General features: G+C 42.1%; 1 protein-coding gene across 4 annotated transcripts in view; it reads left to right on the top strand.

Annotated features, from left to right (window-relative positions):
• Positions 1-10005: 10005 nt before the first annotated feature.
• The window catches only part of CPSF6 (cleavage and polyadenylation specific factor 6), a 34842-nt gene continuing 17496 nt past the window's right edge, over positions 10006-27351 (top strand). Inside the window, exons 1-10 of one of the 4 annotated variants that reach the window (XM_077338774.1) lie at positions 10006-10177; positions 14363-14572; positions 14828-14931; positions 15781-15926; positions 17639-17812; positions 18606-19110; positions 20965-21057; positions 22300-22415; positions 23456-23609; positions 24156-24350. In XM_077338774.1, coding sequence (XP_077194889.1) covers positions 10118-10177; positions 14363-14572; positions 14828-14931; positions 15781-15926; positions 17639-17812; positions 18606-19110; positions 20965-21057; positions 22300-22415; positions 23456-23609; positions 24156-24345 — 1752 coding nt within the window. In that variant the 5' untranslated portion in view covers positions 10006-10117 and the 3' untranslated portion in view covers positions 24346-24350. The remainder of the gene's footprint in view (positions 10178-14362; positions 14573-14827; positions 14932-15780; positions 15927-17638; positions 17813-18605; positions 19111-20964; positions 21058-22299; positions 22416-23455; positions 23610-24155; positions 24351-27351) is intronic. The other 3 variants (XM_077338775.1, XM_077338776.1, XM_077338778.1) reach the window with 3 other exon arrangements.

A 27351-nucleotide genomic window follows, 5' to 3' on the forward strand; every position in this document is an offset into this window, starting at 1 on the left:
CAGCTTAGGTGAGTGCCCCGGGGCATCATTTGGCTGGTGAAGAGTTAACCCTCAGACTAGGCCTGGGGACAAACAGAGGCCTGTGACAGGAAGCCCTTGAGTGGTGTCATTATATTTGACCCACTGACCCCGTGGATAAGGTAACAAGAAGTGGCACACCTCCTTTAAACATCCTGAAGGCTTGGCAAGAAGGAGACTTAGCCATTTTGTATGTTCCATCTCAAAGCTTGAAGCCAGGGTGGTCTTGGCTACAAATCTACGGATATGCAGAGGCAGTATTTTATTTTAATTAATTAATTAATTATATTTCTATATCACCCTCCCCTGAGGCTCAGGGCAGTTCACACAAAATGCAGGATAATACAGTGCATAACATCAGAAGCAACAATAACAGTGGATTCCTTAACTGAAGACAACAAGAATCACAACATTTCCCAATGACTGTAGCTGAATGGACCCTGTGTTTCCTTAGGCTGTTGGTCTTGGGGAATTTTAACATCCATGCAGAGACTTCCTTACTTGGTGCAACCTCAGACTTCATGGCTACCATGGGAACATTATGACTCTCCCAGGCTGTATCATCCCACATGTCTGAAGCAGGCCACATGCGATATTTGATCTTCTGCACAGGACTTGCTCTGAATCGCACAGTTGTTTGTAAACTGGCTCCATGGTCAGACCACTTCTTTGTAAGGGTCGGTGTTCTACTCTGCCAGGCTGAACACAAAATTTGAGTTATGACATGCTCAGCTGTCCTAAAGCCAAGTTCAAAAAGCCAAGCCAAGAATCAAACCTAGGACAAATGCAGTCTGAGTCAGGGGTGAGACAGAGAGCAGGTCGTAAGCAAGCTGGGCTCGTTACCAAGGCAAAAGGTATAGCAGGGAGTCAGGATGGTGCAAGCCAGGACCGGGATTCAGTGGGAGTGAGTCAGAGGTAAGGTTACCGGCATGTAGTATACACAAATCCAGAAGATGAGTTGAGGTCAGGAACCAGGAAACAAACCAACAGAATTTTGCCAACGCAAAGCAAGAGATAAAACTCCATACAGACAGACAGGCAGGGAATACTGAGGGCCATTCTGCACAACTTAAATGTAGCAGAAGTCTTACTTTTGGTAAATGCTACAAATTCAACGTTCCGCATGACGTCGCACACAATCTGCAACGCTCCTGCAACACTCCCGCAAAAAGCGCTTTTCAGGAAATCGGGAAAAGTGGATTCCCCCTGAAAAAACCGCTATACTTCTGCGCACAAGCTGCAACAAACCAGCGAAAGACATGTGCGTTCTCAATGTAGCGGTAGAAAGAAAGTCCCCCGCTCTTGTCCCGAACTTCCGGAGAAGCGATTGGCATTTTTTTCCCTTAGACCTGCGAAAGCAACGAACGAGCGAGGCTTCTCTGGCTAAAGTCCCTCCACAGAAGTGATTTAAAGTAAAACAAAGCTCCCTAAGTTCCCAAGCACAACACAGCCCCCTGTTCGGCACTGCCCGTAATTTCAGCCACAAATCGCGCCCAGGGGGGGGATTTTTTTTTCTACTTGAGGAGCGTGTAAACGATTAATCGCCAGCTCCTACGCCAGCAAAAAGGTCTTTCCGATGCAACAATTGAACGCATATTAGTTGCAACGGGTGTGTTTGGTTTTTAAAAACACAGTTCTTAAAGGGAAAGGGGCTTTTTGGGAGCATGAACACAACAGCCCATTAGCAGCTCTGTTTGATTGATGGCCAGGGTCAGGAAGAAGCGCAGAAAAAAATCACTTCCTTTGTTGCGATTCCAGTGAGACCGGAAACCTATGGGGAATGAATGAAACGCTACTGGGACTTCTATATTCCACTAAAAATAAAGGTATGTGGAATGATGAAATTCCACTATTTAATATAGCATTTCCGCATTCTGTGAACATTTGGCAACATTGGTCCTTGTGTGGAATGGCCCCGACATTGAACCTGTGAAGGAGTCGTGCCCCCATCTCCCTTTAAATACAGCCAAACTAGGCCATCTTGTTAAACCCAGAGTGATTGCAGCTGGGCTCAGCCCTCGTCAGCTATGCCCCATCATGCTTGATAGTGAGCTGTCAGACCTGCACTTCATTGATGCACTGTAAACCGACCCATCTGCATCATCTCTGGGATTCTGAGAACCCTTCAGGGCTAGATAGGAGTGTCTGGAACTTAACCAAAAATGACTAGCAACCAAAGCATGGCTGATAATAATTGAATTATGGCTTTGTTTACTTTTTAGCTCAATACAAGAAGAAAGAAGAAAGAAAGAAGAAGAGTTGGTTCTTATATGCCACTTTTCTCGACCCAAAGGAGGCTCAAAGCGGCTTACAGTCGCCTTCCCTTTCCTCTCCCCACAACAGTCAACCTGTGAGGGTCGTGAGGCTGAGAGAACGCTGATATTACTGCTCGGTCAGAACAGCTTTATCAGTGCTGTGGCCAGCCCAAGGTCACCCAGTTGGCTGCACGTGGGGGAGTGCAGAATCGAACCTGGCTTGCCACTCCTGAGTCCTAACCACTACACCAAGCTTGCCTTATATATCTAATGCTTACAGAAAATCAATCAATTTAGTTAAGAACTATTGAACATGAAATAAAAACTTTTGGAATACCTTTGGGCACATTGTTCCTTAAATCTGGCAAGCCTGTTTATGTAAGTGCATAATTTTAGATATTGAATATCAAAAATTAATTAGTGCCTTGGTAAAACATGCTCTCCATTACGTATAGGATTCCTGCCCAGCTTGGATCACATAGCCCCATATTTTTATCATTTCATTAACCCACAACAGACCAGAGCTTTTATGTTAGCGAGATTTTACCTTCAGCATTGCTGACTGGGAGATTTTACAATATTCCTTATGCAAATAAATCTGCTCCTGTGAACAAAATTGTATATAATCTGTTTTACGTGTTTTATTGCATTGCCCATTTCATGAAGATATTCAGGTTATATGTTTATATCTGTTGCTAACTAGGAAAACTAGATATTCTGATGAGATTAAGGTATTTTTTAAATGAATAATCAGATATCTGCCTTGAGTGAGAGGGTAGCAATATTTTTATAATCTGCCATAAGGTTGTGAGAGATTAAACTACAAAACTAATATTTGTTCACTTTTGATCTTTGGAAGTTGCCTATAATGGTAGTACTCATTGTATCCTCTGCTGCCGCCGCCCTTCTTGAGGCCAGTCTAAACCATTTTAGACTGGTTACACAGCTTTTGCCTTGGTCACTCTCCAACCAGTGCATTCTTATATTAAATTCTAAATTACCTACCATATACCTCTGAGATAATGCCAATTACTATTTCAGAAATCAGACAACCTTTCCAGAAAAAGAATGGGATATTTTCCCCAGAAGCTAACCCCACAAGGAGTGAAAGGATGCTAGCAAGTGGCCAGGTGGCCTTATCACCAGTATCATTTTCTAGTCCCTAGCTCATTCTGGTTGCTGTCCTTCCACCTCCAGAATCAACAACCAAGTAAACTATGCTGCTGATTTAAAATACCTGGAAGATGTATTCTGCATAAATAGCAAAAGCAAACTCAGAAGTGGATAATAAGGGAACTTCCGCATGTGCAAAATGTAGCTGGACAGCCTCCAAATATTGGTGACATATTCAGGCCCCTCTACATGACGTCACCTACATCCAGATGCTGTCCAGCAGCCAGCTTGTGATTTCACCATTTTTAACTCACAATGTGGTAAATCCAGGAAAGTTGATTGCAACTAGGACAAAGAATGTATGGAGAGGGAAAGATGCAATAGATTCAGCAGCTTTGTTCTGCCCTTGCTCCCACCCTCCACCCTCCATTTCCTGCCCAGCAAGGAGGGTAGATTCCCCCCACCATCAGTTCAACCTCCATTATGTCTCAATGTAGTTTTTTACTAAGTGCCTCCTTCCTTTCCTCCTCTCAGTTGTCAGACATCCGTCCCTTCTTCTCCTCTCTTTCCCCCACATCCAGCTGGTCTGCCCGCCTGCCGCTCAACCATTCCCTTCCACAATCTCCTAGGACTCCTGATCTCCCTCTCCCTCCCCAACCACTTCTTAAGCAGGGTGCTACCTCTGTGCCACCCATGCCAACTCCACGCCACCTGTTCTGACTCCACACCTCCTGTTCCGCCTCCATGCCACCCATGGAGCACGGGCAGCGTAGAGTCAGAATGTGTGGCATGGAGGCGGAATGGGCGGCATGGAGGCTCCTCCTTTTCCACTGGGAGTCTGGAAACCCTAAGCCTTAGTATTCTTTCCCAGCATGCCTCAAACTAAATGTTTCTCACTTTGAAATGCCAAGACAGGTAAAGTGTTATATTAACTGAATTGACTCCATTAGAAAAAGATGTGGGTGATCACCAGCTGTTAAGGACAAATAAGAAAACTTCTGATGTTTATAAGCTACTAGCTGGCTTGCCAAAATTCTAAGAGGGAGAACAAGCCATCTCTTCACTGGAGTTAGCATTTTCACTGGAGTAAGCATTTTTCTTATATTATGGCTTTTTACAAAAAAGTTCATACCATTGTGGGACATTTCTGTAGAAACAAAATAGTGGCAAAATTGGTTTTGAGTGGCTGCCTTTGGTAAGTGAAAGCAAAAGTATGACTAAACTTACAGAAGCCTCATTCCTTGCCCTCAAGGAAAGGTTGTACTAAATCGTTCAGCATGTTGATTCAACCCAAAGAATGCCCTGACCAGAAGGACCTGGCAGTATCTCACCATGAAGGATAGAGGAATTTTGAATGAGAACCTGCTAATAGGAAGGGAAGCTCCCAATTACCCTTTCCAGAAGCATCATGTCAAAGGAAGTCCTACTTGCCAACCTTTTAGAAGTCTTTGAGAGGGCAAATCACCATGTAAAATATCCAGAAACAGCAGGAACAGTGTTTTTTTACCCCACTTTTCACTATCCAAAGGAGTCTCAAGTGGCTTACAATCACCTTCCCTTCCTCTCCCCACAACCAACACTCTGTAAGGTAAGCGGGACTGAAAAAGTTCTGAGAGAACTGTGACTAACCCAAGTTCATCCAGCTGGCTGCATGTGGAGGAGTGGGGAGTCAAACCAGAGCTAAATCTACATGAGAGCCAGTTTGGTGTAGTAGTGGTTAGGAGTGCGGACTTCTAATCTGGCATGCCGGGTTCGATTCTGCGCTCCCCCACATGCAACCAGCTGGGTGACCTTGGGCTCGCCACGGCACTGATAAAACTGTTCTGACCGGGCAGCGATATCAGGGCTCTCTCAGCCTCACCCACCTCACAGGGTGTCTGTTGTGGGGAGAAGAATGGGAAGGCGACTGTAAGCCGCTTTGAGCCTCCTTTGGGTAGGGAAAAGCGGCATATAAGAACCAACTCTTCTTCTTCGTCGTCGTCTTCTTCTTAGCTGTCTTTTTAAAGCTGCATCTGGAGAATCTGGATTCATCTCTTTAAAAATCTGCATGTGTAGTTTTGCCAAGGACCTTTTCTATACTGATGCCCTCTGGCACTGAAACAGCATAATAGCTTTGTTGAAACCAGGGATATAGAATTATGATGTTCAATTCTGAACAGCAGCCCAAGAATGTGAATCAAAAAATCTGCATAATGGGGACATGTTTCACACCTGAGAGAATCTTCACATTTACAGGAAACCCCCACAACTTAAACAATGGTGGTCAACTACCCCACCCCTAGTAGAGAATGCCAACTAATGTCACCAAATCAGAGTTGGTATTTTGGATTTGCCTAGCAATGGCACCTGGATTTAGGCATCTGGCATAAATGCGGGTTTGGGAGAAAAAAGTATCAGCAGTGTTTGGGAAGAAGGTCAGACAGTAGGAAGATGAAGTGGAAAATAGGATAGGGGATAAGAAAGAAAAGAATGGCGTGGAAGGAGAAAGTGGAAAAGGGGGATGAAACTTCCTTTTGTGTGTCTCATGGCTTCCCAGTTTGTGTTACACTATGCTGATTTTAGCTATATAATGATACTCTATTAATATACCAAACAGTGAGAATTGATGTTTAATGTGTTTTGTTTGGAATGTGATTCAGAGTGCAAGAGTAATCTGAAATGGTGTTTTGAAACTAGGAACTGGAAATGTAATTCCATCAGACAATGCTCCACTGATTCATTTATAAAAGGCACATTGTGGCACTGGGGACCTTGGCTGGCACATTACATACATCTAAAGTTAAGTCAACCACTTAACTTTACTATCTTTCTTTTGGGGCAAATTCCTTTCTCCCCTCAAATAGAAGTATTCCTCCTATTCCACAATTCATGGCTTCATAACTTTCCTCCTAGCAACCATGCCAATACCCCTTTAAGAACCTCTAGAATAGAGCCAAACTTGAAATGTCATATTTGTGAAAGGCTCCATTCTAGTGAGTTGCTGGATTAAGAATGCTGGCACACTGCCTCCACAACAAAGGTGATGACTTAGACCAATTGATAGACCAAGTCTAGTGTTTCTCTTCTAGGATTTAATGAACCATTTGTAGGTTCAGCTGGAACTTTTTTCAAACCAATATGCATTGTAGAATGAGATTAATAAACTGTTGAGAGGCTGACAAAAGATTCTGCATTTTCACAATTTTGCATTTGTTAGAAATTTTTATTTAGAGAAAAAATACTGATTATGGAAACTTGCCTTATATTGAGTTACACTAAGGAGCTATCTATTTGCAGGCAAAAAAATCTCTCTGCTGTCTGTAGACTCTGGGCACCTAATCTAGATCCTCCTACTTGACCCTGCACGGCAAACAACAGCACTCATGTAGACTCAAACTCTTCACATCTACCACACAGATGGACATGGCTCAGAACAATGCATAGATCTTACATCCATGCATTCATGTCAATAGAACTCCTCTGCATCTTATCTTGTTGTATACTAGCCCAAAAGCCTGTTTCATCCAGGAATGCAACGGGCGCTAGTGGTGGCCCCCCCTAAGGGGGGCCGTACCTGTGTACACCAGTGGCGGCTTGGTTGACATCCCTGCGGCTGGCCAGGCTGCTGCACAAGCTGGCGGCTGGATTGAGGGATGGGCTGGCTAGGGTGCCAGGAGAGTGCCCTCCTCGGTGGACAGGAAGTGTGTGGCTGCGAAGCTGCATGTGTGTCTCGCAGCCAGCTTCTGGCGGCAGACGCTCCAGGGGCCAGCCCAATCCAGGAGTGCCCAGCTTTGTGGGCATGCCCGGATTACCCTGTGGAGCTGGAAGTGATGACCAGAGACCTGGATGGGTTCCGGATACTGCTCTGGCCACGGTGGCTCTTCCAAAATATATAATGGTTACAGATATGTGTCACTACAGTAATTACTTTAACCACCTTTCTACTGATGAATGCCATTATTACTCTTTCTTGGTTTTCTAGAACAGCTGTAACCTGTAAAGAAGACTGATTTTAAGCAAACAAGTACTCAGAATGTGGGAGATTTTCTTAATCTTTTATCCATGTTTCCTCTATATACTTGTGAAACAGCCTGGGGGGTGGAATGTATCCGGGTGTTCGAGTTGAAATAGGGCCAATCAGGGTACGGCCAGCAACACTGGCTGCACCCTGATTGGCCCTGCCCCTACAGCTCCCGCCCTCCTTCCCTGGACGCTAACTACGTTCCTCTCAGATGCGCCAGAGACAGAGACACACAGAGCCCTGCCAGACCGAACACGAACCCTGATTCCCTCCTATCGCTCCTGCTGAGAGGGAGGCAGAGAGAGATACATAGAAAGCTGCCCCGAGCTGCTGACCAGCCCTGCTTCCCTCCTAATAAATGAGTCCTAATTACTTGCTATGGCTCCTGCTACAACGGAGAGAGATAGAGACAGAGAGAACCACCCCTGCTGCGACAGAGGAAGAGAGCTACAGACAGAGCTGCCCCAAACTGCACACCAGCCCTGCTTCCCTCCTGCACACCAGCTCTGATTACCTGCTATGTCTCCTGCTGCGAGGCACCAAGAGACACACAGCAAGAGGGAGAGAAAGAGACACAGAGAGAGATCTGCACCTCCCGGAGTCCCTTGGGACCTAGTGCTCATTGCATTCCTGGTTGCAATATGCTTTTTTGCTAGTTATACAATATTTTCCAAACTGTTGCACTGAAAGATATTTATAAAAAATATTTCTGTCTTGCTATATTATACAATTTTATTTTCAGTTTGCTATATACATAGAAACAAATACTAAAGGATTCATCTAGCCTCGAAGGAATAATCAAATAACTGCACTATAACACACAAAGTTGGCCAGTTGTTTTAACTACCATTTTATTATGAAACCCAAACTTATAATACATTTGAAGAAGTTTTAATCCCATTTGCTTGCCTTTACAACAGATTTCTTCATTTGCTTCTTGAAACAATATTTTCATGTCTTGGTTCATTAGAATTTCCCATTGGCTTATTATAGTTTGGAGTCTAACACGCTGCATCAGGGAATGTAATGGCCTAAATACAATGCAATGGCCTAAATAATTTTCACAAGTCAACCTATAGATATAAATGAATTTATGCACTATTTTCAGCAGGGCGCATTCAAGCTGTTAACCATTTAGCCACTGAAGCCATCATTCATGGAACTTAATGGTGATTGCAGAGTGCTTTGAATATCACAACTCTTTAGCCTAGATTACTATTTTTAAGAAAAATTGATATTGCCATTATAATTACTGAAACTGGAAGAGTTAACATGGCCACTAACAATCCATCTCCCTAAAATGCTATATATACAAAAAGTAACTAATTTATATGGAATTGTAAGATACCTCCCCCTTTATGGTATCCTTTGTAAAAACATAGTCTGGCATATCTGGAACAGTTTGCGCTGTATAAATAAAAAAGTAAAAGGTAGGTGGGTGGAGAGTGGGCAAGGCCTGTGCAGACTTTGGGACAATTGGGACATGCAAAAGCAAGTCCCAATTGACCCAAAGCTGGGCAGGGCCTACCCCCCACAGCCCGACTATGAGCAATCTAGCAAGACCGCAGCCAATTTATCCTTGGCGGCTGATGGGGAAACAAGTAAGTGGCTTTGGCAGCCCACACCAGGCCTTGGCCACTTGGGGCAAAGAGGGCCTGCCTACCGCAGCCTGCCGAAGCCTCAGAGGGCCTCACAAGTGGCCCCTGAGGCTTTGCCGGGGCACAGAAGGCACTTGCCAGTTGGGGGGAGGAGAAAAGAGGGTGCTGCTTGCTGCGGCCTGGAGGGCTGGCTTCACCCCCCCACCTCTATCTCTTTGTTCTTTCTCCTCCGCCACCCATGCTAGCATCTGTTGTATCAGCTACACCGGGCTTTAATTTTAGTGATTAAATCATTTTGAACAGGTCAACCTAGAAGTGTGCTTGCACACATAAGCTCACACCTTGAATAAATTTGTGTTGGTCTTAAAGATGCCACTGGATTCAAACTTTGTTCTACTACGTCAGACCAATCTGGCTATAAGTGAGGTCTCCAAGTGAGCTTCTGACGTAGTGGGGAGTCATCTGTCCTTATCCAGCATTTTAATAACTACCTCCCACTAATGTATATCTCCAATCTTGACCAAAACTTGTTCATAATTTCCAAGTAAGCTTGAATAGGATTGAACTGTAGAGCCAGCACATTTTTATGTACATTTGATAGCAAGTGTGCTCAAGTTAGTTCGTTTGAGTTAAATATCCATGGAGTAGTTTGAATTCATGTGCACCTACGGTTAGTTCAGTTTTCCTTCCAAATGGGATTCTAAATAAAGAGGCCCAGAGTAGCAACGTAAACCCTTAAAAGCATGAGACCACTGCAACAGTCAGACATGGGAGACTGAAGAACCGTCCCTTAACTTCGTCTCAACAGGGACGCGTATTGGGGGGAGAGACTGGTGGGAGGGCGCCGTTTTCGTCTTGACACTCGCACCCTCCCGTGGACGCTGTCGACATCGACGCCACTCCGCCGCCGTCCCTCCCCTCCCCCGATTTTAACAGGCACACTGAAGTTCACCACCGGAAGCTGCCGTGTTTCCACGGAAGTGACGTCGTGCCCCTTCTCCCTCTCTCTCCCCTCCACTAGCCCAAGTCCCCCTCCTCTGTGGTGGCGGCGGAGGTGGCGGCGGGTGCTGCGGCAGCTGTAGAGGCGGGCGGGGCTGGCTGCTGCAGCGGTGGGGGCGGCGGCGAAGCGGAATATGGCGGACGGTGTGGACCACATCGATATCTACGCCGATGTGGGGGAAGAATTCAACCAGGTAGAAGAGGCAGGCTCCGCGCGCCCGGTTTCCGCCATGGCCGCGACGCTTCGAGTCAGGCGGCGGTGGGGGCTGCGGGGGCGCCTGATGCCTGTGCGCGGGCGGGCGGGCGGGCGGGAGACTGGGCCTCACAAGGCGCACGGAGAGCCCTCCGCCATTGTTGACTGTGGCGCCTCGTCAAGCGGCCCGTGAGTTTTCCCGCCGGGCGCTTCGAGTAATCCCAGGGAGCGCTTCGGCAGCCGGGAAGCGGCTTGGCCTGACTTGCGTGCCTCCATCTCCCACGCGCGCCCATTTGCTTTTCTCTCTGAGGCCTCAGGGGCTGGAAAACAATGAGCCTGAGATGGAGGCTCCCGTAGCTTTGCAGCGCTTGTATTACACCCCCCTCCCCTTTCCCCTTGAGATGAGAGAGGCTGGAACACGGCGGCACAAGCGCGCAGCAGCCGCTACCCCGGAGACCGCAAGAGAGATGCGTGCGAGAAGCTAAATCTCTCCCCTCTAGGTATACTCGGATGTTACGCATTCGCCTGTGGTGATTGCCTTGGCAGACAGGGTCTGGACAGTGATAAAGTCACCCCCCCACCACCACACACACAAACCTATCAATTGTTTTTCTTTAAGCCTCTCCTATAGAGCTTGTAAAAAAAGAAGACCAAGTACAATTCAAACCACTAAAATACGTTAATTTAGCGTATCAGAAATATTTTCTTCAGTGTGTGCTTAGTGTTTGATTTATGCAGGATAGTGTGAGTGAAGACCAATGCTTTTAGCTGCCAAAAAGTATTCTTGCAGAGTAGGTGTGAAGCATAATAATTCCAAACTTCTTAAAAATGGTAGTACACTGTGTGATCAATATGCAGTTATATGGGTCCACTGTATTACATGAGTTAGTACATTATTAGCCTGCTAACATATTGGGCTGTTCTTTCCCTCTTGATTTCATTCTCCCATACCATTTTGGAATGATGGTGTGAAATTTTTTTGTAAATACTAATGAAAGCAAAATATGTTAATAAAAGCATTAGTGTGGTCTATCTCTTTGGTGACAGAATAGTGTGATTTTATTATTTGTTTGGAAAATTTCTGTGCTGCCTCCTTCAAAAACCTGCTCACAAAATATATATAAAACATAAAACTCTGAAGCTTGTCAACAGAAACCCAGTAGTAGAAATCCAGCAGGAACATGATAATAGCATAAAATGTGGAGCAGTTTAAAAATCTCACAAAACAATTCACAGTAGAAGTGTGCCATAAATGATGGTTAAAAAACAGCCCCTTACATTTAAAACATATTGTGAAAAGAAACGTTTTGGTTTGGCCTGTGAAGATAGAGGCAATGCATCTCCACAGAGAAAATCTTCTATTTGTCCACCTGCCTTTCCTTAAGATCAGGGGCACAGAAAGCAGGACCTTTGTGAGCAGGACCTTTGCTTTGTATGGAAGAAGGTGGTCCATGGCCCCAAGACATTTAGGGATTTTAAGGTAAAAGCCAACACTTTGAATTGTGCCTGGAAATAGATAGGCAATGAATGCAGATCACTAGGGTGACACAATAATGAAGGGAGACACTGAATTGTTCTCAGAGGAAGGACATTCTTCAGAGGATCTAACTGCAGAAAAAGCTCAGCATTATCATTATTCTTCAGAAAGGAAGAAGGATATTTTCACATGGATTCAATAAAATCAGAGTCCTTTAAGACCAACAAATCTTTGTTGGTCTTAAGTATACTACTGGACTCTGATTTTATTGTGCTACTTCAGACCAACACGGCTACCCATTTGAATCTATCCACATGGTGCTACTGCAGGTAACATGATTCTGAATACGTAACTCTTTAATACTATAATACATCTGTAGTATTTCCAGACTTCAGATTTTGAAAATTGTAGTATGTTTTTGAAGTGCACTGTAAATATTTGTATTGTAATATCATTTTTTCAAACAACCCTAAAGATAAAAAGAGTCTATAACAGACCATTCTCAGCACCATCACTTACTAAAATTCCCAAAAATCTTAGAAGGAAGTCATGATGGTTAAAGCCATTGCAGTTTGTCTTTTGAATAGTAAATGCACTAGTCGGTTTCCTCCTATTGTAGGTGAGTAGTTATCTTTTTAAAGCTGGACTAGTTTTGCCAACTATAACTTAAACATTTTTCTTGTCTTAATGATACCATCAAATATTCTCATGTCTCTATTTTAATTGGATGTGTTGATGCTTTTTCAAACTGGCAGTGTATTGAATATATTTTTTCCTCTTTGATATTCATTAGTGCAAGGATGCATGTTTTGTAGTTACTCTAATATACTGCAAATGTTACTGAACCATGGAGGATGCATACATGGCCATTGAATACAAGGAAATGAACTTTTTACTAGGAACATGAGAGAGTGGCTGATCAAATGGATTGCAAAGGAGTGATAAGTGAAACAAAAGACCGGTGGCACCTTAGTTTGGAGGGGAGCCAGCTCATGCGAGCTCATGGTGAACTAAATATTGTTAGTCTGTAAGGCACCATTGGATTTGGTTTTAATCACAAGTGGAGCAAAAAATGTTCATCTCCCACCAATGCTGTAATGAGCACTTGTGATTAAGCACTTACTACAGAGACTGGACAACTAGTCAAAGGAGCCCCCAAGTGAGTTCTTTGTTGCCAGGGTTTTCTCTAACTTTAAAGGTTTATGGCATTTTGAAATTTAGAAGGGAAGCAGAGAGCCTGGGGTCAGCTTCAGTGGTACAGCTCTTTGCAGCAAATAAAAGTTGGACTGGTTTCTCCTGTTCTCAGACTCCAGGATTCTCAACCTGCTAAGGTAGAAATAGCCTATATTATACAGGTGATATAAGTTGTAGGAAGAGGCTAACTCAGTAAAGGTTGCTTATTTAGCTATTCCTTTGTGCAAAATGGGTCTCTGCCCACTCAAAACCCCTACTAATCTGTGGAGAAGAAAATACAGTCCTTTGCTTTTTCTTTCCTTGGTGGGTTCTTGATTTTCCTTTTCCCCTGAGACCATTATCCCCAGCCCAGTGCATGAATGTGTTTCCTGTTTACTTCTTGGGGTTAAAAAATCAAAGATGCTTAAACAAAATGGGGGGGGGGAGCTTTGGGTTTTTTTTAGCAGCTGACTGACCACCAGAGAACACAGACTTCCTTGTGTCTCTTGTATTTTCCTTTAGTTGTGCAAAGAGGGGCAATTTCTCCTTTTGTTTGTCCCTTTCTTTAGATTAGAAATTAAAACCAAATGTCTCTTCTGCAAACCATAATACTGTTCCCAGCTTTCTTCCACCTACTTGCAGCGTGAGGTGCTTCACAAGAGACAAAGAGGAATTATCTTGGCATCTTCAGGGAAGCAGGTGCCTCCCACCTAGCAAGGAACTTAGAATGTCCCAACTAGGGTCGTGCGTGGCCAACGCAACCAGCACCGCATCACGGGGGGGGGGAGGTGCAGGTGCTGGTGCGCAACTCAGCACACACATGCAGGCGTGGAATTCCACGCCTGCGTGTGTGCGCGCTGACTGATGCATCGGCGCCCACGTCTTCCCTGCCCCCCACGGTACGGTGCTGGAACGGCCAATTTGGGCGCCGCTGGGCACAACCGTGCTCCCAACATTTTGTGGTCCCTTCCCTCAAATTATAGCCATTTTATTTTTGCACCCACTAGTTTTTCTTAAAATTCTCAAAATGCCCACAACTAGATTGGCTCAGCAAGGTTGGATGGCCTTGAAAAGCAACTGGGGCTGTGATTTAGAATGGATAGATTCCTGCCAGGGAAAGGCATCTGCTACCCTCCTTCCCCATTTGGACCTTTGCTTAAGCCTAGGAACTGCTCACAGCTGCTTTGTGTTAAAAGAAAGAAACTACAGTGGGGAAACCCTCTGAATTATGCATAAAGTAACAAATGGGGCCCTTAGATAGAATACAAGAATTTTAACAAATCTTTTGAAATATAACATATTTTACCTCACAAACAAACTGTCAATGTTTAAAAAGTAAAGAGATTTCTTTAGGGTATACGAATTAAAATAAAAAAGAGTTCAGTCATATTTGGATTTTGTATTTATGCAATAATTACATTGAAACTTGAATTGCACTTGCAGACCTTAACCTTTAGTTTCAGACTAAACATCACTAGAGCAAAAACACTGACTCTTAAACATATTTTAATCTAGCATCTATTTTCTATCTTTCAGGAAGCAGAATACGGTGGGCATGATCAAATAGACTTATATGACGACGTCATTTCTCCATCTGCCAATAACGGCGATGCACCAGAAGACCGTGATTATATGGACTCTCTCCCACCCTCTGTTGGAGATGATGTAGGCAAAGGATCAGCACCAAATGTTGTCTACACATATACAGGAAAAAGAATTGCATTGTATATTGGAAATCTTACTTGGGTAAGCATTACATGGCTCATTGCTGTATTTAGTTATTGTAAGAGCCTTTTATTAATATTTTATTACATGGACTCTGCTTTTGAGACATAAAAACATAATTTGTTCAAATTATCAGGCAGGATTAGAAAAGAGCATGCCATTTTTCAAACGACCTTAAAGCTAATTTTGATAGAGATCTCTTAGTATGGAAAGTATATATGTATATGCTCTATTGATGAATTATTTTAGAAAGTGTCAATTATGAATATTTTACAGTGGACCACAGATGAAGATTTAACTGAAGCAGTTCATTCACTTGGTGTAAATGATATTCTGGAGATAAAATTTTTTGAAAATCGTGCTAATGGTCAGTCAAAGGGGTAAGAAAGTTGAAATAATTGTTATCCCTTTTTCTTTTCTACTGCCAGTATTTGTAATAAAAAGTATAGCTTAGCGGTATCTTGCTTGCCTAGGAGACGTGTGGTCTAAGAATATGGTGAGGAATTAACCTTAGAAAGAAGTAGTCATAATAGAAATGCTTTGAAAAGGAATAAAAAGCATCTTCAGAGGTAAAAAAGAAAACTGTTAATGTGTAGGAGACAGCATGGAAAAGTTTTCCAGTGAAAGTTCCTGTGAGAATTCTCAGTGTCATCGATCAGGACTATTATGTGGCTGTAGCATTCAGGTAGCTGTTGTATTGAGAATATATTTTATGTCCTTATTTGTCTTTACTACTATAAATTCACTGTTTGCTTTATTTGAAAAAGGAATTTGAGTGTCAGCACTTTCTTTCTACAATTCTGCTAAAATATTGCAGTTGGACAATTCTGCCTCCCCTTTTTTTCCCACCTCCATCATGGGTGAGGTTAGGAATGGGTTTTGGTTTTGCATGCTCCATCCTCTCACCCCATTCAAGGGTGAGCATGGGGTTGGACCCCTTCCAGTTCTATGATTCTACTACAATTCTAATTTTTCTTTATTATTTCATCCCTTCTATATCTACTTTAATCTTTTCTGCATCTTCTGTTAGCATTGGAATAATCTACCTTCAAATAAAAGTGATATTTCTGAGCTGAAAAGTTGTGTTTTGTTGTGAAGAAAAATATGGAGAGCAACTTCATGAGTGCGAGATGCTAGTTTATGGTGAATCATAATGTTCCAAAACTTAGATACATAGCATTCTAAATGATCTCTGAAGAAGTTTTTTTTTCTACCATTATTTTCTTCAGGTTTGCTCTTGTAGGTGTAGGATCTGAAGCCTCATCCAAAAAACTAATGGATCTATTACCTAAAAGAGAATTGCATGGTCAAAATCCAGTTGTAACTCCATGTAACAAGCAGTTTCTGAGTCAATTTGAACTGCAATCTAGGAAAAGTAAGTGTTGCATTCAGCTGCTTCTCAATGGAGTGAAAGGGACATTTGGGAGGAGAAAAAATCTTTTCACTTGGCAAGTGTCTGATGTTTATATAGTTAAAGGTGCATGAAGTGCTTGAGAGATGTTGCCTGAAATTTTACTTCTTGAAATAATGACTTGTTCAAGTTACTTCTGGTTCATATGTGTTTTAAAACTCGGAACTGAACATTATTGGATAGCAAAACATTAAAAGCTAGATTAGAAGAGAACCTGTTTAAGAGTGTAAAAGTTAGACATGCTGAATTAGACCAGTCGTCCATCTAGAACAGCATCCTAGTTTCGCTAGTGGCCAATCAGAAGCTGCAAATAAGACTCACAAGCCAAACCTGCAGAGAATGCAGCATCTGACAATCTGGGACATCTGAACCCAGAAGCTCCACTTGGCAGTGATAGCTGACTGTAGACCTGTCCTCCATAAATCTGCCCAACCTCATTTGGAATCCATCTTAAGTAGGTGGCTATCACCATGTATTAATGCAGTGAGTTTCACAAGTACGTTCTTTTGTCTATTTTGAATCTATTGCCCATTAATTTCATAGGTGGTTTCCATCTTGTTTCTCTACACTACATGAAGTTTTGTAGATGGCTTTCTGTTACCAGTCAGTTGTCCTTTATTGAAAACTGCAGATTCTTTAGCCTTGCCTCATAGACTGTGTCCTCTAACTATGTGATGGTTCTGGTAGCCTTTTCCATATTTATACCTTTGCTCACCTATAAGTCATCCTACAGTAAAAGAACAAGCAGCACAAGTAAGCAAGGTATGCTAGTTTTTCCTGTGATCATGACTCTTGGAATTGAGCTTTGCAACTTCTAATGCCAATAAATCTGTATGTTGAAATGGTAAGTAAGGATCAAGCTCCAGAACCATTAGAAAACACCAAGAACTATAATTGTGTAGTAGAGAAAACAATTATTCTGCTGTGATGATAAATTGGTAATGAGTAAAAATGTTCAAATAAGTGATTATCATATAATTTGAAAAGGGGACCTGACAGTTTTCAATAGTAGGGGGAACATTTGTATGTTTCCTTGAATTGTATGTTATTTCCTTTATTTTATATTTATTAATATTTGGCTGGATTGTCTTTTGAATTAGGCCATCCAACCAGTGTGCTCAGGTTTTTCAGCAGGAAGTTCTACATGCCTGAAGACGCATGAAATGATAGCCCACTAATGTGGTGTTCTAAATTCTGTAGATTTTGAGTCAGGGTAAAATCTGATTATTAAGATAAGCACCATGAACAGAAGGTTTGGAATGACCTTTTGCTAGTGTGCTTCTTTTGAAAGTACTTGGTGATCGGTAGCTCAAAAAGGCTTTGTAGATTTAAAAGGAAGAAGTAATAAAAAGCCAGCATGCTAAATTGTATTCGTATTTCTGTATTGAACATTTGGGTTTGTGTACTCAGACTAGGCATATGTTTTTGTGGTGGGGGGAGGAGGTAATTTTTGTTGTAGTATGTTGATCTGCTTCTAAAAGATACAAATTTCACTGCGTTCTCTTAAGCCCTTATTCAGATCTTCGCAGAAACTATTCCTGAGTATACATTAATAACGGGAGAACTTTAGCCAGATGATTAAAAAAAAAATTCACTGTTCCATACTGGCTCAGCTTTAGTTTTCAGATTTGAAAATCTAATTTGATGTGTGCCATACTTTTATTTCACTAATGCAGCTACACAGTCAGGCCAGATGTCAGGAGAAGGAAAAGCTGGTCCTCCAGGAGGCAGTTCGCGGGCAACATTTCCACCAAGTAACAGAGGGAGGGGTCGTTTTCCTGGTGCCCTACCTGGGGGGGACAGATTTCCTGGACCAGCTGGACCAGGAGGACCACCACCACCCTTTCCAGGTAAAATGTTTTTAATGTTTGGTATTTTGTTACATTTATATATGGATAGATAGATGTTTGACTCATGATTTAATATATAGTTATTAAGTACTGAAATGTATAGGTATTTTCTGAATAATTTCTTAGATAACCAGTTGCTGTTAGGGTCCGGTAGAGTTGAACTGAAAGAACAAACTTGATGTTCTTGCCCCAGAGTTGCATTAGGTTTAAAGTTGGATAGAACATTTTTGCATTGTAAAAAACATATAACTTTTTAATTAACTCCCTTTGCTTTTCTTTTTAAAAGCTACTTGCATATAAAGTAAAAATAGAGTTGATACAATATAATAAAAAACTAAATATTTATTTACTTCATTTAAATCCCACCTACCACCTTAGTGCGTTCCAAAGTGGCTTACATATCCTCTTCTCCATTTATTTTCATAATGGAGGAGGTTAGGTGGGTTAGACTGAGAGTGTGTGACTGGCCCACAGTCACCCAACAAGCTTCCATGGCAAAGTAGGGCTTGAAAATTTGACTCTCACGTTCTACTCCAACACTTAACTATTATAACCACATATGCAAAGCACAAATAGGAATTTGTTTTTTTGCTGACATCTAATATTTATTTTTGCTATCATATACAAATAGTAGGTGTCACATCTTCTGTTAACTGCATAGATTTTTAAAGGAAAAAAATAAACATCAGTTATCAGGCTTCTTTTGTATATTAGAACTGAACTGATGCTGTAGCTCTTTCTGATAAATTTCCATAAGGATTTTAATTGAGGAAATTGTTTCTCCCTCTTTTAGCTGGACAAACTCCTCCACGTCCACCTCTAGGTCCTCCTGGCCCACCAGGCCCACCAGGCCCTCCACCACCTGGTCAGGTTCTGCCTCCTCCATTAACTGGTCCTCCCAATCGTGGTGACCGCCCTCCTCCTCCAGTTCTGTTTCCTGGACAGCCATTTGGCCAGCCTCCATTGGGTCCACTCCCCCCTGGTCCTCCACCTCCAGTTCCAGGCTATGGCCCTCCACCAGGCCCTCCACCCCCACAACAAGGTCCTCCTCCACCTCCAGGCCCTTTTCCTCCTCGTCCACCAGGGCCACTAGGGCCACCTCTGACACTGGCTCCTCCACCTCATTTGCCTGGACCACCACCAGGTGCTCCCCCACCAGCCCCACACGTGAATCCAGCTTTCTTCCCCCCACCAGCCAACAGTGGTATACCTACATCAGACAGCCGTGGTCCACCACCATCAGACCCATATGGCCGACCTCCACCATATGACAGAGGTGATTATGGGCCGCCAGGCAGGTGAGTGCCTTTCTTTGTTCATAAGCTATTCATTCCCATTTAGGACCTCTGCACTCAGGTCATTAAGGTTATTTTGTTTTCCTTTGTGCTAGGAAAAGTTGAAAGTTACTTAAATGTGAGGTTGCAACTAAATAATGGTCTCTCAGTCTTTTGGGGCTTGGGGGTCCTCTTTCTAAATTGCTCTTTTTTGTGCTCCCAGAACATTATACCATCCAGGTATCCTAAAGCAGATTGCACAGAGATCCTTGGATGCAGTGTTAGACGTGTAGCATACTATGGTGTGCAAAGATTATGATTCAGAGCAAACCCCCCCCCCCAGCATTAGAATTAGCCAGGACATTTATCAGCTCCTCCTGAAAACATCACTGGAAAACTATAATGGTAGAGTTCCCAATGAATTGTAATGGTAAGCCAAATTAGGACAGCAGTCATTCAAACAGAGATAATGTTAATCAGTAGGGATCCTTTTCAGGAGATCATTAAACCTTTCTTTCTTTTCACTGACAAGAATTAAATGGTATATCTAACTTGGATCCCTTCCCTTTCTGGATCCTGGTGTTCTTTTTCTTAGTGTTTTGAACCTGGGTGGGAGATGCTGCTACATAGCTTGGGAACTAGTACATGAAATACAATCTATGTACTATTAATGAAGTGTGACCTCCCTATGAAGATATGTAAAACTGTGGGTTGGGGCCATGCAGATGCCAAACAGTTTTCAGCAAACTTGGGGGATTCCCTAGGTTTGCAATAAAATTTAAAATCAAAATTAAACTATATAAATTTATATAGTTTACATTTGTAAACTATATAAATTCAAATACATTTGTGTTGCATGTGCGGACAACACTCTTACCAGATGAAGAGTCACTCCATCCTGGCCTGGCAGTGACTTTGGGCCTGGCCTTGGAGTCAAAGGAGGAGGATGCTAGCAGCCTTGCTAGGCCCAGCAGTGGTGATAGAGGATGCAACAGTGGTAGTAGGCGTTGGGCTCACAGACTTGTTGCTGGGGCGGGGGAAATATGGGATTCCTCCCTGTGAGTCCTCCCGCAACCATGAGCCAAGTGGGAAATCAACAGTGTTTGAGGTAGGGATCCCCCCCTGCGAGCTGGTCCCTGCTTGTACTTAAGAATTCCAGCATCTCGCAGAAATGTTAGCATTTTCACTTTGTATACAATTTTCTTTTACTGCTGGTATCTTCTTAACTGCCCTCTGTTTAAGTCTTGAGATGTGCTCCTTTTTTCTCTGCTTTGCCCACTGCAGTCCCATGACTGCTCTCAGCGTGTGAGTAGTAAGGTTAAAATACTTCATGGTAGCTTTCTTCATCAAGCAGCCTTGCTTGTTCAAATCTTGCACTTGTTTTCCAGTTGTCTTTAAAGAAATCTTATTCATTATATCTGTTGCTGTTTCTCTTTCTTTGATGCTGTCTGTTCTCTGTGCATGTTATATTGTCTCAAATAGCCTATCATCAGTTATATAAAGTTTAGTTTTATGTTATGTTGGCTGGGAAGGTTTTGTTGGCTTAATTATGGTTTGGAAAACAAGCTTATTCTTAAACAAGTTTATTTTACTTTTGACTTAAATCATTAAATTAATGAGTAAAATCATATGTTTTAGACTTCATAAAGCAGCATTCCAAAATTTGGAGCTTTGGGCATAATTGCTTGAAAATACCTAGAGAACCCATAATAAAACCAAATTGTTATCTTTGCATATCAAAATAGTGCTTTGGTAGGCAAGGGAGGGTTGAGGGTGGAGAAAGCAGAAGTAGAATCTCTGCACATGATGTCCAGTATTTTCATGATGATCTCAACTACAATCCATAACTATATTTAAATTGTCAATTATATATCATAGGCGTTTCACTGGAAATAACATGTCCATAAGAGAACAATTACATATGCCATTGTATTGGAGACAATCGAAAAATAATACTCAAAACGCAGGGAGGTATGAATTTTTAGACATTTCCTCTTATGCTAAATCGGCTATAGGATCTTGATCCACTTCTTACCCTTAAGAGGATAGCATTGCTTATCATTCTGCATTTTTCTTCTACAAAAGAACTAACACTTGAAAGAAACATTTCTCAGAAGCAAGTTAAACCATATAGTGTTGCAGTGCTGAAAGGAATATGAAGGATGTGTAGTCTTAACACCATATCCTAAAGTTTGATCTTCGTTCTAGGTGCCTTTGCCAAGTTAATTAAGTTACTTTATCTAGATGAATGTTTGATCCTTATAAAAGGAAGGAGACAGTGGGTAGTATGTCTCTAGACATGCAAGAGTTGGGTATAGGAAAAAAGCCTGTCTTTGTCAGATTCAGATTTTATGTTTTAAGCAGCCCTCTGCAGATTTTGCAGGTTGAAATCAACATGAGTAGACAGGGAGTGGCATGAGCTCACTGGTCCCAACCTGTGTATGATTGTGAGCATGGACTCTGTGTGCATGGGTTGTATTCCCAAAATTGCATTCCTAATTATGGAGATGAAGCCTGTGTGCATACAGTTTGAGCTCACAGTGTGGTGATAGTGTTTGGGTTGGGAGTTGGTACTAGCATGTCCTTCTTTGCTCTCTCTCTGCACATGTTTATTTCAATAAATGTATTAAGCGAGTGCTACCATCAGATGAAAATGTATTCAAAAGGGAATTTTCAGAATAGTTAAGTATATTTCTGTTACTAATTTAGAGTAAATAAGCTGCTAGTTAAGTATACAGCCAGCCCATCACACCCTTGCATGTTATTAAGGATATAAAGAGTTTGTAATGCTTGGCAACATTTACTTATGTACTCTGATTTCTAGCTTTTGTAACTGTGTTGAGGGTCTTCATTGATACTCATTCATTGGGCAGGCCCGTTTCCTCTACCTTAGTTATATATATGCTTGGTGCAATATCTACTTAAATGTATAAGATTTATAAATATATTTTAAACCTCTCTGATGATGGAAAGCACTGCTTAAGTAGTTCATCTGACTGAAGGTTTCAACACTACTTACAGAAATACTGCTTCTGTGATAGTGTGCCCCCCCCCCCCCCAGCTCTAGCCTTTGGGTGTTGCATTTTAAAGATCTTGATTTGGGCAAAAAACCCTTTCTCTTACGTGTTACTTTGCTTAAGATTGCAAACTATTGTTAAATGCATAGCTGTGATTAGCTGGAAATAAAAGTTTTGAACTTGTGTGTGTTTGCAGAGAAATGGATGCTGCAAGAACACCTTTAAGTGAAGCAGAATTTGAAGAAATCATGAATAGAAATAGGGCCATCTCTAGCAGTGCCATTTCAAGAGCTGTTTCAGATGCCAGTGCTGGTCAGTATGTTTTCTCTTAAGTATCCCATCCACAATCAAAAATGGTTGGATTCCATAAATTCCTTCTTCTAGTGGTGGAGTCTGCTCCTGATGAATGCATCTTTCTGTTGGGCCAAAGCTTCTAGTTATGGTGAAAGACTCTGCTGCTAGCAGAATGGATTCTTAGGACCTCATTCATAGCCATAGAAGTGCTTTCTGTTAGTAATCTGAAACTGCTAATGCTGGGAGAGATATTATCTTTTTGAGAAATGCAACTCTCTGAATGCCGTTTCAGAGTAAACTAGGCCAGATTCCCAAAAAAAGGGAGCAAATCTGTGACTGGATTACATTAGTTTAGATTGAAGGTCGGGGCTCTAATTCTGGAATGCTCTCCAACAACATATGGATTAGATTAGATTAGATTAGCACTGTTCTCCGTGACATCTAGTTTTCTGGGTGGAACAGCATTCAGTCATATAAGCCAGAGGTCACCAACCCCTGGTCCGGAGTCCGGTCCCAGTCCGTGGATCAGTTGGTACCGGGCTGCAGCTCCTCCTCGTCCTCCTCCCCAGCTGCTACCTTGGGGGCTGCCCTGCCACTCTGCCACCAGTGGCTGCCATGGCTGGGGCTCCCCCTCAGCGTGGCATTGCACAGCTGCTGCTGGCAGCGACCCCCAGCAGGCGGTGGAAAGTCAGACCACCAGTGGGAAAGCAAGCAGAGCAGGGGCTCAGGCGGCAACGTCCTTTGGCAAAAGACCCCCCCCCCCGGGCCTCAGTAAAATTGTCAAGCGTTGACCAGTCCCCGGTGATAAAAAGGTTGGGGACCACTGGTATAAGCCACCTCTTAAAACCTGAAATGGCATGATCAAGGCACAGGTTTACCTCTGTAGCTGTACAGGTTCTAATCTTTAGAACAATACAATGGTTTGATGTTTAGAAACCACACATACACAAACACATAATGTTTAAGTGTGTGTGTGTATATATAATTTTTATATACATATATATAATTTTTTTTAAACCCATCATAAGTTTTTCAACTTGTGTTTTTCCATATTCCAGGAGACTATGGAAGTGCTATAGAAACTTTGGTGACTGCAATTTCTTTAATTAAACAATCCAAAGTGTCTGCTGATGATCGCTGTAAAGTACTTATTAGCTCTCTACAAGATTGCCTTCATGGAATTGAGTCAAAGTCTTATGGTTCTGGGTCAAGGTAAACCTTTTGTATATAAATGGGTAAATACCTTACTAGCAAGTACTATAATCAACTTGGCATGACTCTGGTTTCACTGATTTTGTGACTATTAGAATAATTCACTGGTTTTTATTAGCTTTGATTAGTGTCAATAGGTCTGATATAAATACTGCTCAGTGACATTAAAGTATATCAAAGCCTTATTAAACTGTTGAAATAGCAGATACATTAAACTGTTAGAATTCATCTATGCTGTTGTACTTTGTTTCCTTACTCACAGGTGTGGGGGCGAATTAGTTTTGCTTATAAATCAGTTTTCAAGTTTGCATACTATACCCCAAACACTAGTGCTGCGTTACTTGTTGATACCAAAATGTGATGATACCAAGCTTTTTTACTTTTATAACGTAGAGTTCAGGGACTAGAAGAGCCCTGAAGTCCACTGTGTTTTGTTCCTTGACTTGAGACAGCATTCTACAAGCCTAAAACACTTTACCAAAGGTTTAGGTTTACTTGTACACAATATATGTATTTTAAGAGAATTAATGAAGTAATTTCTTTTAGAAGACGTGAGCGGTCGAGAGAGAGAGACCACAGCAGGTCAAGGGAGAAAAGCAGGCGCCACAAATCTCGTAGCAGAGATCGCCATGATGACTATTACCGGGAAAGAAGCCGAGAACGTGAGAGACATCGTGACCGCGATAGAGACCGTGACAGGGAGCGGGATCGAGAACGAGAGTATCGTCATCGTTAAAGGAGGTGGGTATATCAGTTTCAGACTTCAGGATTAAGGTTTGGCTTTTTTCTTAAATAAACATTAACTTAAAATTGTGTTTCAGAATAAATATCTTCTTTCAAACTGTAAAACTCTGTGCTATCCTAAATACACTTCTTATAGGCAATTTCAAGTAAGTATTTAAAAACTTCCTAATTCTCCACCCTGTCTCCCTTTGCTCAACCTTTTTGATGTCTTCTGGTATGTCATGTATGCTTTATAATATTGCTTTTTAAATGATGATATTGCAGCCTCAGAAAGTTTGGATCTGTGAGGAACAGCTTTCCTATAAAGCATTTGCTGAAAGGAAGGTAACAAATTTTCTTTGGGGCTCTGACTTGCCTGTGTATCAAGGCAGTCCTGCCCCATGTCTTCCACAAGTACATTTGCATGGCAATAGCATACCAAAGCTGCAGCTAAATGGTCTTTGATAGCTTCTAAACATTGGGAATTTGCTGCTGTTATTTGCAGTTCCTTAAGTAGCATAAAAACTATTCCTTTGAGCTTCTACATTGAAATGGTATTACATAGAATGGTGCTCATAGAATGGTGCTCATTGGTCTCATTAGAGCTTAATTGCAAACTTTCATGAAGTTGATATTCAAATTTGAGACCTTTTGAAACCACCTCAAATAAACCCGGACCAAGCATTTCGTCTTGGAAGGAGGATGTTGTGTGGGTATATATTAGTTACTAGCAAAAAAGCCCGCTGCAATCAGGAATGCAGTGGGTGCTAGCGGGGTAGTGGGGGGGGGCAGGGGAGGCAGCTTGCAGGGAAGGCAGTCCTGCGGCCCCCCCTCCCTTACGCAGCTGCCCTCCTCCCTCCAGAAGCCTTTCCCCCTCCTCTGTGGAGCTGGGGCAGGTGACCCCCACGGAGTGGTCCGCCAGCGGCCGGGTGCAATGGCGGAGCATGGCAGAGAGGCGCTGGCTCTGGGAGGGCAGGCACCTCACACTCGAGGCAGATGCTCCAGGGGCCGGCCCAGTCCGTATTCGCCGTGTGTGCAGAAGCGCAGTCCGAACATCAGATGTGTCTCTGGACAACACTCTGCCCATATGGGCTTTTCGTAAATATTAATCCGAACAATGGTAAGGATAAGCAGAGGTTGACAAGGTCTTCAATGACTTCTTTTGAATACAGTGAGGTTTGAATTGGAATTTGATGGCCTTGTATGAACGAGCTCTCTGTGTTCTTGCTATTGCTTGTTGAGCAAAGTGATACCAATAGAAAACAAAGTTACACAAATGTACACTACTTGGCACTAACGAGAAAGTTTTTATCTATACCAAAGATATTGGTTACCTTTTCAAGGAATAGATATACTAACAAGCTATCAGTTTAATGGCATGTGATCTGGCATGCTGTAGTACTGCCTTCTTTGGTCATTCTGCTTATGGCCACTAAGGTGACTAAGGCAGTCCAGAAGGTTACCATGATTGATGGTATCAAAAGCCATTGAGGTCCAGGAGAACCAATGGAGTTATACTTCCTTTATCCATTTCCACCTAGGTGACCATGCCTCATTCAGTCCTATAGCCTTGCCTTAAATCAGATTGGAATAGAACTCATCACTGTCTTCATACATTGAAGTAGCTCCTCAGCATCCTGACTTGATTTTTTTTAAAGGAAAGACACATGCAATTTCTCAAAAATATCTATTTTGGGCCTAAATTTTAACTTGAAAGTTTCCATTTCATATTTCTTGGAAGAGTTTTCTAATTCTGCAGAACTGTGGATTTTTTTTGTCTATCTTCACATGATGAGCGAAGTCATGGAGACCTTGGTTTCTGATCCTAGTATTTTTTTTTCTTCTTGCCAGCTTTATTCTCATTGCTGGCTTCTTGTTTCCTTTTCTCTTCAGAGAAATCACAAGTAGATCTTGTTAACAGCCTGATTATGAACACCAATCCCCCTTTTACTCACTCTTCTTTTGCTTATAGCTCTGTCCTGTGCACATTCTCCTCCTTTCACACATCAGAGAGGCTAGGCAAGGGCAAAGGAGACAATTAGGTTTCGCACTAGAAAGACTAGTGTTTGCAAATGCATTCTGTTCAGGTGTGACAAACTGTCAAAAAGGATCACTTTAAAGTTACAAAATAGAAATGCTCTTGGATAACCATCAGCATGCCTCGAGGGTTTTAAGTTAAAAGACATTATTTGGAGCTACTTGGCATTTAGGACTTGAGTATGAAATATATACTCTAGCTTCTTAAACACTAAGTAGTGTCAAATATTCTTTTAACCTTTAGATGTCACTAGCAAGGTCAGATTTATGATTGACTTTATAAATTGTTGGAAGAACTGTAAGGCACTCTGTTCATTAAATGGAAAGTGTGCATCAGGGGTATTTATTACAAATTGTATTTTCATTCATTAACCATAGGCTTAAATGTTTCTTAAATACGCAGTTAATTTTGCCTACATTACTATTATGGATAGTTCATCACGGTTCTCCTCAAATGCCAAGTTTATTATTTTACCTGTAAATATACCACCTGTACCATAAATATCCTGGTAATTGACTTTTCAGTACATCTTGTTCATTTGGTATTCTATATGTTATTCTGTTTCTAACTTTTTTATTTACTTATTTTCATATATCTATACTGCCCTTCCCCGAAGGCTCGGGGTGGCTCACTACATATTAGTACTGTGGATTAAAACATGTAAATTACAAAAAAACAATGTATTAAAACCAGAATATATTAAAGCCCCATGAGCTACTGCCCTCTCTTCAGTGGGGGTCAGGGGCTGGGAGTTTTTTGCTGATATATATATCTGGCTGCTCTTTTGAAATTTCTGTGTAGAGGGGCCAGTTTTTCTGGTAATCTGTAGGTGTCAATCATAGGCCTGTTGGAACAGCTACATCTTACAAGCTGTGCAGAATTGTTTTACATCCCGCAGAGCCCTGATCTCTTCCAGAAGACAGTTCCACCAGGCTGGAGCCAAGGCAAAGAAGGTCCTGGCTCTTGTTGAGACCAGTTTTC

The sequence above is a fragment of the Paroedura picta genome, chromosome 5 (genome assembly GCF_049243985.1).
Source record: "Paroedura picta isolate Pp20150507F chromosome 5, Ppicta_v3.0, whole genome shotgun sequence".
NCBI lineage: Eukaryota > Metazoa > Chordata > Lepidosauria > Squamata > Gekkonidae > Paroedura > Paroedura picta.